At 45.0% G+C, this 9,874-nt stretch overlaps 1 protein-coding gene across 1 annotated transcript in view; it reads right to left on the bottom strand.

The window, feature by feature from the left end:
• Positions 1-1,135: 1,135 nt before the first annotated feature.
• LOC120875326 (mast cell protease 1A-like) overlaps positions 1,136-9,874 on the bottom strand; it is an 80,641-nt gene continuing 71,902 nt past the window's right edge. Inside the window, exons 5-9 of the mRNA XM_040257102.1 lie at positions 3,147-3,278; positions 2,786-2,933; positions 2,180-2,315; positions 1,732-1,989; positions 1,136-1,399 (exon numbers count right to left, since the gene is read on the bottom strand). Coding sequence (XP_040113036.1) covers positions 1,244-1,399; positions 1,732-1,989; positions 2,180-2,315; positions 2,786-2,933; positions 3,147-3,278 — 830 coding nt within the window. The 3' untranslated portion in view covers positions 1,136-1,243. The remainder of the gene's footprint in view (positions 1,400-1,731; positions 1,990-2,179; positions 2,316-2,785; positions 2,934-3,146; positions 3,279-9,874) is intronic.

The following is a 9,874-nucleotide window of genomic DNA, read 5'->3' as shown; positions in this document are numbered from 1 at the left end:
TGATGAAAGGGCAGAGGAGCCTGGAGGGCGACACTCCATAAGGTCACAAAGAATCTGACACGATTGCAGTAACTTCGCACACTTGCACGCACCATGTTGAATATATTCCATTTATGAGGAATATATTTTGATGAATATGTGTTACTTTCTACCAGAACACATTTTGCAATAGTTGAAGCTCACTCTCCATTCAAATGTTCAGCAAACCACTTCTCTTAAGCCCTCTCTAAACTGCGTGTCTTAAAACTGAGGTTGCTCTTCTGAACCTTGCATCAAAACTTCAGCCATTGATAAAAAAAAAAAAAATACAGGAAAAAATGTACCCAATAACTATAGGCTATAGATACTCTTTGAAACTTTAGGATACCTTGAAAACAATGATTTTCTTTAGAGTGAGTTTCCTTTGGAGATAAATATATTCATACACAAACACATGTGGGAATGATGAAGGTGGGGAGCGGCTGGCTCAGCCCAAGGTGGAAGAGCTCCCTCTAGGTCCCTTGGGGCTGAAGGAGGATGTGCCCTCAGAACACCAGAGGCTGCACAGTGCCCTGGGCCCAGGACTCCAAGACAGGGCTGTGACAGGCACTCAAGCTGGGCCTGGGAATACTGAAGGCCTCCTGAAACTCTCTCAGGCTTCTGCACTGATGCAGGGAAGGAATAGTCATGGGGTGAGCCACACCTTTGTAAACCTCCCCCATATCTGTTAGGGTGGGAAAGTGCCCCCCTCAACCCCAGAGTTTCTCAGGTGGTCCCCCTTTTCAAATCTGGATTCTCCTCTGTTGCCCCCTGGGCACTGGGATGTGGGGGAGGGGAGTAAGTGTGCATAAGGCGGAGGGTATATAGATAACACATGAGGGTGGGAATCAAGTGGGACCTATACTCCTGAGGAGGGGTCTCCCTTCTCTGATGGAGCTCATGGGCAGCCTGCAGGGGGAGCTGGCACTGGGGACATGTGACTGGAGGGAGCTGGCTACTGGTACAGTAGAAGTTTTATTCCAGAGATGGAAGGTGGGGGTGAGAGGGGTGGTGTATGTGCTGGAGGGGAAGCTGGTGACAGATCAGAAATGTGAACAGATGTTCCCCTGGCAGAGTAGGTGCCTAACAAGTATGTGAATAAAGGAGGAATCAGTGATTTCTGCTCAAAAGATAAAACTTTATTAAGTTCCAGGCAGCCCTCCTCCACCCACTTTGCCCAACACCTCTACCCCCGGGAAGATGGACAGATCAATCCTGGGGGACCTCAGTCCGGTCCCTGCAGTTTGTACATTTTCATTGTTTCTTTGATCCATTGCTGAAACCTTGAGATTCTGGTGTAGACATCTGGAGGTGTATCTCTTCCATAGGACACAATGCCCTGGGCCACACCATTACACACGAGTGGGCCCCCGGAGTCACCCTGTGGGCAGAGAGAGCAAGGGCTGAGCTCACCTTCTTCAGGTCTGGTTTCCCTGCCACCGTGGGGTGGGTGGTCTCTGTTAGGGACCCTGGCTGATATCAGGGCCTTGTTGGTCCTGAGGTTTCAGACTGGCCCTGACAATCCACCTCCTCCTGCAGGAAGCCTCCACCCATATGTGATTGTGGGGCAGTGTTCACCCCCTAGGGACACGGGACAGAGACCAGATAGGAGGACAGGCCGGGGACACAGGAATAGGGCTCATTCCCACTGCTCCCCACCCCCACAGCTTGGCTGTGCCCAGGGCTTTGCATGCATACAGGTGTGTCACTCACCTCCATAGCATTATTCGTCATCCTTGGGTTCCCCACACACATCTGGGTGCTGCTGTCGTAAACTGCGTAGCGAGATTTGCATTCCTCATCCCTTTGGACTTCAAGCTCTACCTCCTGCAGTTTCTTTGTGGTGGAGCCTTCCACACGAAGGAGTCCCCAGCCGGCCACACTGCACAGCATCCCTGGGTTCACCGTATCTGAGCCGCTGGGCAGGCTGATGGTGCTCACAGCAGTGGTCACTTTGGCCTTTCTCTTCAGCTGAAGGCAGAGGAAAGGCATTCTCACCTACTGATGGCCCACAGAAACCGCAGGACATTTGTGGAATTGCCTTCCAGCGGCCCTGGGACCACGGAAGGGGACGTACAGGAGGAGGGTCAGGAATGAGTCATGGGGGATGCAGAACCCTGGGAGGAAAGTGTCCCAGAACCGGTGCAGCTGTGTGTCTCACCTGCAGTAACATGAGGTCATTGGCATACGTCTCCTTATTATAGCCTGGGTGGGGGATGGCACGTCTTAACTGGAAGACCTGCTGGGTCCTCTCCTTCTTCTCAGTGTTGTGGGCCCCCAGTGTGACCTTCATTGATCTGCACACATAGCAGAGAGGGAGGGGGAGTCACAGGAGATACGGACCAGGAGCCTGAAGGATAGAGCACTGCCGGGAACAGGGCAGGACTGGGGAGTGAATTCTAGATGATGGGCCCTGGGTCTGGGCTTCTCTGTGCTGCCTGCCTCTGGCAGCCTGGGCAGGGTGGTAGTTCCTGGAGTCCACGGAGGGTGTTCAATCCTGCACAGGCTTGGCTGTCTCTAAGGAAAACGTGAACTTCTCACATTTGCACTCTGGACTCCAGGGTACAACCTTGGCTTCCTTCCGTCTCAGGTTTGATCAGTCCCTTCTCTCCATGCATCACTGGCATTGACCTGTCCATCTCTCCCCAAGACTCACCTGTCCTCCGAAGAACTTATGTGTTGCTGGTAGCCAAGACTGGCAGCCCTGAGAAGAGGGTTCCCTGGGAGGGCTCAGCAGAGGGATGGGGGCCCGGGCACTGCTCCTCACCTTCCCTGGCAGTGAGCTGCTGTCAGCACGAAGTCCTCACGCACGAGGAAACCCCCACATCTGTAAGACTTCCCTGAAATCTTGTACTGAAGAAATGCCATGTAGGGACGGGAGTGAGGCTTGGCTTCGTGGCCCCCAGTGATTTTCCCTGAAAGAAAGATTACAGCCTGCCCACTGTGCTCATGGAGCCAAGGCTGGAGAGGGGAGATGGGCCCAGATTTGTTGGTCTTTGAGGGAATTTGACCTGAATTCAGAAATTTCCTTACATGGACCAGGCCCAGGCTGTGCATGAGTGTAGCATCTGAGCAGGTCTGTCCATGTGAGGTAGGTCTGGGCCTCTGAGGGTGGGACCATCACTCACCTGCCTCCCCAGTGGGGAACAGAGGAAGGGCCACCAGGAGCAGGAACAGGACCGTCTCTCCAGGAAAGCTGATCAGATTCTGAATAGCTGCTGCTTCTGTCTGGTCTTTTAACCCTAAGTGTCTGCTCTGGTGTGGTTTTTACCACCTGAGACTTTTCTGAAAGCCTCACTCCTCTGTCTGATCAGGTCTTGGGGTCTGAGTGGAGTATGTACTTAGTGGTCACCACAGAGGCACCCATAAGCTCTTGGCTTGGTGCCATTACTCAGCAGAAAACAAGAAAATCGCTATAGATAGGAGTAGTGAGAGGTTGTATCAGCAAATACCAGATCTTTGAGCCCCAGCATCCTGGGGCTCATGATGAGAGATTCAAGAATGTCTTTATTTCTGTAGTTCTCTTTAGATCACTGGGGTCATTATTTATTTATTTAACAATTTTGTTTAATTTTTAAGTGGAGGGAAATTACTTTACAATATTGTGATGGTTTCTGCCATACATCATAATGAATCAGCTAGAGGTATAAATGTCCCCTCCCCCTTAAACTGTCTTCCCACCTCCCTCTCCATCCCACATCCATAGGTTGTCATAGAGCACTGGCTTTGGGTTACCTGCATCGTGCAGCAAATTCCCACTGGCTATCTATCTTATCTTTACATAAGGTAATGTATATGTTTCAATACTACACCCTCAAGTCATCCCACATTCTCCCTCCCTCTGTGACCATAAGTCTGCTCTTTATGTCTGTATCTCCTTTGCTGCCCTGCAAATAGGATCATCAGTACCATCTTTCTATTACATAGAACGAGTCCATACATATGCATTAATATACTATATTTGTCTTTCTCTTTCTGACTTACTTCACTCCGTACAATAGGTTCTAGGTTCATCCACCTCATTTGAATGGATTCAAATGCATTCCTTTTTATAGCTGCATAACATCCCATTGTGTGTATGTACCACAATTTCTTTATACATTTATCTGTTGATGGACATCTAGGTTGCTTCCAAGTCCCATCAATTGCAAGTAGTGCTGCACTGAATGCTGGGGTATATATACCTTTTTCAATTATGGCTTTCTTAGGGTATATGCCCAGTACTGAGGTGCTGCGTCATATGATAATTTTGTCCCTAGTTCTTTAAGGAGTCTGCATACTGTTCTCCATAGTGACTGTATCAATTTGCATTCCTACTCACAGTTCAGGAGGGTTCTCTCTTCTCCACAGCCTCTCCAGCATTTATTGTTTGTGGACTTTTTGATGATGGCCATTCTGATTGGAATGAGATGGTACCTCATTGCAGTTTTGATTTGCATTTCTCTAATAATGAGCAGTGCTGAGCATCTTTTCATGTGTTTAATAGCCACCTGTATGTCTTCTTTGGGGAAATGTCTGTTTAGTTCTTCTACCCTCTTTTCAATTGGATTGTTTATTTTTCTGATATTGAGTTGCATGAGCTGCTTGTATATATTGGAGATTAATCCTCTGTCAGTTGTTTCATTTGCTATTATTTTCTTCCATTCTGAGGGCTATCTTTTCACCTGGCTTATAGTTTCCTTCATTGTGCAAAAGAATTTACACCAAGGTCATTGTAGATTGAGGTCCCTTTGTGTGTGAGACTGTGGGAAGCATTGGAGATAAGATTTCTTGCTTCTGGCTAAGGAGACAAAACCATCACCATCAGACAAGGATGGTGAGATTCATGGTGTGGGATGGACAGAATGGTGTGAGAGTGAATCTGAAGAGGGCTTATTCCCATTACTAAAGAACTGAGTAGTTTAAAAAAATCAGCAATGTTACTTTTACCCAGGAATCTGCATTTGGTCAGGGTGCAGTGTGGATAGCACCCCTCTGCTCCCTTCGTATCAGGGAGGCTTGAAGCCTGGAGGGTGAATCTCTTGAAGGCTCGCTCACATATGCTGAGTGGATGGTGCTGGCTGCTCACTGGGCATGCTGGCTTCTCGCCATGAAGGTCCCTCAAGCAGTCTTAATTTGCGGGATTGTTAGTCTCCCTCACCACACGGGGTTGCTTTGCCCCCAGAGGAGCATCTGCTAAGAAATGAGCCAGACACAGGCTGGGTTCTTTTCATTACATATACTTTGATGTCATAAGGCATCTGTTCTACTATATTCCACTCCTTGAGGCAATCAAGAGCTCCTACCAGTTAAAAATAGAAGGGCCCTAGACCTCACCCAATCCCAAAGAAAGGCAATGCCAAAGAATGCTCAAACTACCGCACAGTTGCACTCATCTCACACGCTAGTAAAGTAATGCTCAAAATTCTCCAAGCCAGGCCTCAGCAATACGTGAACCGTGAACTCCCTGATGTTCAAGCTGGTTTTAGAAAAAGCAGAGGAACCAGAGATCAAATTGCCAACATCCGCTGGATCATGGAAAAAACAAGAGAGTTCCAGAGAAACATCTGTTTCTGCTTTGTTGACTATGCCAAAGCCTTTGACTGTGTGGATCACAATACACTGTGGAAAATTCTGAAAGAGATGGGAATACCAGACCACCTGACCTGCCTCTTGAGAAATCTGTATGCAGGTCAGGAAGCAACAGTTAGAACTGGACATGGAACAACAGACTGGTTCCAAATAGGAAAAGGAGTACGTCAAGGCTGTATATTGTCACCCTGCTTATTTAACTTCTATGCAGAGTACATCATGAGAAATGCTGGGCTGGAAGAAACACAAGCTGGAATCAAGACTGCTGGGAGAAATATCAATAATCTCAGATATGCAGATGACATCACCCTTAAGGCAGAAAGTGAAGAGGAACTAAAAAGCCTCTTGATGAAAGTGAAAGAGGGGAGTGAAAAAGTTGGCTTAAAGCTCAACATTCAGAAAATGAAGATCATGGCATCTGGTCCCATCACTTCATGGGAAATAGATGGGGAAACAGTGGAAACAGTGTCAGACTTTATTTTGGGGGGCTCCAAAATCACTGCAGATGGTGACTGCAGCCATGAAATTAAAAGACGCTTACTCCTTGGAAGAAAAGTTATGATCAACCTAGAGAGCATATTCAAAAGCAGAGACATTACTTTGCCGACTAAGGTCCGTCTAGTCAAGGTTATGGTTTTTCCAGTGGTCATGTATGGATGTGAGAGTTGGACTGTGAAGAAGACTGAGCGCCGAAGAATTGATGCTTTTGAAGTGTGGTGTTGGAGAAGACTCTTGAGAGTCCCTTGGACTGCAAGGAGATCCAACCAGTCCATTCTGAAGGAGATCAGCCCTGGGATTTCTTTGGAAGGAATGATGCTAAAGCTGAAACTCCAGTACTTTGGCCACCTCATGCGAAGAGTTGACTCATTGGAAAAGACTCTGATGCTGGGAGGGATTGGGGGCAGGAGGAGAAGGGGACGACAGAGGATGAGAAGGCTGGATGGCAACACTGACTCGATGGAAGTGAGTCTGAGTGAACTCCGGGAGTTGGTGATGGACAGGGAGGCCTGGCATGCTGCGATTTTTGGGGTCGCAAAGAATCAGACACGACTGAGCGACTGAACTGAGCTGAAGACCTCACCCCCATCAGGAATGTTGCAGTCAAGGAAGAAGAGCCTGTGAGAAGGGAATCCCACATGAAGTGAGAAAGGATGCCAGGGAGACAAAGCAGAATTCCCTCACCACTACCCAGAGAATGGCATTCTGATGTTCCTGTACCATTTGCAAACCAAATCATCCTGGTCGTGTCTTCATAATGGAAAAGGTGAAGAGAGTCATGGAGTTGAAAATATTGTAGGTCCTAAACATCTTGATTCACACCCCCTGCCCCGCCTCAAAAGCAACAACATGTTAAAGAAACAAAGCCCACTGCCAATAGGGATTCTGGCAGGAGAGCCCCAGCAAACCAGGGTAGGGTGTCCATGCCAAGCCTGTGTGGGGTGAGAATGTGCTCATGCCAGGCCTCTCTCCTGAGTGGACACACTTCTCACCCTACTCTGCAGTGGGCAGCCTAGATCAGGTAACCAGAATACATGTATGGTGCAGAGTGAATGCCCCAGTGAGGTGAAGAGGGTGTTCACACAAGGGACGGGCTACAAGTTGGTTTCTGATCAAGGGGAATTTATAGGCCTTCATGGGTTTGGGGACAGTCTGGTAGGATATGTCAGAGCAGGACAAATATGGTGACATGGCTGTTGGTACCAAGGGGCTGGCTGGTGTGGATCACCAGAGCCTAGGCGGGGGCAGCAGGGTCTTGTACTTGTGGAAGAGGGGTGAGAGATATGTTATATGAATCTCTTTGTAGACTAATCAGATAAGTCAACATATTAAAGGTGATGAGCCAGATTTCTCTGTGTCTGAGGATTAGATGATGACATCGATGTTAATTTTCTGGGTTTGACGGTTTGAATGTGGTTCCGTAAGAGTGTCCTTGTTTTAGGAATTACACTCTAAAGTATTTGAAAAGCAATGAAGCACCATGCCTCTAACTTTACTTGCAAATGGTTCTGGAAAACAGAAGGTTTTGTATCGCAATTGTAGCTTTTCTATAAGCTTGAGAGTGGTTCAGAGCTGAAATCTGTACAGAGACTACCCTGGTGGTCCAATGGATAAGAACCCACCTGCCAGTCTCCCTGGTCCAGGAAGAGCCTGCATGCTGCAGAGCCGCTAAAGCTGTGCACCCTGTGCTCTGCAAGGAGAAGCCACTGCCCTGAGAAGCCCACGCACCACAGCTAGAGTAGCGCCCCCTCTCGGCAAGTCGCGGGAGCCCATACGCAGCGACAGAACCCATCACAGCCAAAAATCAAAAAATCGAAAAACTGGAAACGTGTACCTTTCGCCTAAACAAATGATAACCAGCTTGGAGATCACTGAAAAAGAATATCCGTACAGTAGCAACAGAGGAAGACACGACGCTTAGGAAAAATTTAACCAGAATTGTAAAAAACGTATTTGTGCAAGATGTTAAAGTACTTCTGAAAAACAAAACAAATGTTAAAGTATTTCTGAAAAAAAAAAAACAGACTTAGAAACATCAAGGTGTTCTTAGTTCTTGGATTGGATGAATCTACACCAAAAAAGGTACTGATTCTCCCAAAGATAATACATAAGCATGATATAAAATAACACAATGTGATTTAAAAAATCAATCCATTTTTTTCTCTCGATGTTATACAAGTCCTAGACAATCTGTGAAATTTCTGAGAAAAATCAGTGTGAAGGAATCACGAGGGAAATTATGCCACAAAGAAAAAGGAATAGTATGGGAGACAGCATATTGGAGTTTAAAAACTACTAAAGTTCTTTCTGGAAGACAGTGTGGAGCTGAATGATGAACAGACAGAGAGACTAGTGAAACAGAATGGAAGAATGCAGAAACGTGCACAAGTATATACAGAAAGGTAGTTTCTAATAAGGGAGCATTTCGAATCATGAGTGAAAAAATGGACTTTTAACAAAGATTTTTGAACAAGTCATTTGTTAAGAGATTAATTTAGAGTAACACTTCATAGAAACCACCAGAATAAAGTTTGAATAGATATTTGTATATTCAAATATACAGCATAAAACCAAACATGCACTGGAAAAAAGCCCAAGGAAATCCCTTTATAGATTGAGAATGAGGAAAGCCTTTCTTGTAATGACTGGAAATCCAGAAACATTCTAAGAAAGGCTAATAAATAAATTATGATTTGAAAAAATAATTTTTAATGTTTCTATATCAAAAATGAGTACAAGTATATTTGATTTACAGGCAGCAAACTTGTGAAAAACATGTTACAATTAAATTAATCTATCTATTGTAATGTACAGAGATCTGTAATCCAGAAGAAATAGACCAAAAACATGATAGAATGGGCAAAAGATCTGAAAGTTCACAGTAAAACATATATAAAAACTAATGAAGAGTCTCAACTTCACTGTTGCTAGGCTAAATAGAAATAAGGAAGAAAGAAAACAATTACTCTACTCTATGTTATCTCACAGATGGCCAAAAATTCTATAGTTAAACAGCATATACTATGGATAATGCTTTTTTTAAAAAAAAATTGGGGTTACAGGATACATCTTTTTTGTTTCCCCATAGGTTTATCTTCCATCCATGTCTTTATATTCAAGATGTTTCTCCTGTAAATCACACAAAATTGGATCTTACATTTTTGATCTAGACTGACAGTCTCTGCTATTTGGAGTATTTAATCTACTACAATTTAATGCCACTGCTGCTAAAGATGAGATTGAAGAACATTGCATTATTATTGATTTCTATTAATGTGATTTAATTACATTAATAATTAAAAATTATAATCATTATATAAAAAACTGATAATAAAAACAAGAGAAGCAAAAGGCAAAGGATAAAATGAAAGATATACTCATCTAAATGAAGAATTCCAAAGAATAGAGGAGGGGAAAAAAAGAAAACCTTTTATAGTGCATGATGCAAAGAAATAGAGGAAAACAATAGAATGGGAAAGACTCGAGATCTTTTCAAGAAAATTAGAAATACCAAGGGAAAATTTCAAGCAAAGATGAACACAATAAAGGACAGAAATGGTATCAACCTAACAGAAGCAGAAAATATTAAGAAGAGGTGGCAAGAATACACAGAAGAACTATACAAAGAAGATCTTCATGACCCAGATAACCATGATGGTGTGATCAATAACCTAGAGCCAGATATCCTGGAGTGTGAAGTCAAGTGGGCCTTAGGAAGCATCACTACAAACAAAGCATGTAGGGCGGGAGTGGGGCTTGGCTTCATGGCCCCCGATGATCTCCCCTG

This window comes from Oryx dammah, unplaced genomic scaffold (genome assembly GCF_014754425.2).
Source record: "Oryx dammah isolate SB20612 unplaced genomic scaffold, SCBI_Odam_1.1 HiC_scaffold_16, whole genome shotgun sequence".
Taxonomy (NCBI): Eukaryota; Metazoa; Chordata; class Mammalia; order Artiodactyla; family Bovidae; genus Oryx; species Oryx dammah.
This window is presented reverse-complemented; position numbering and strand designations above follow the sequence as displayed.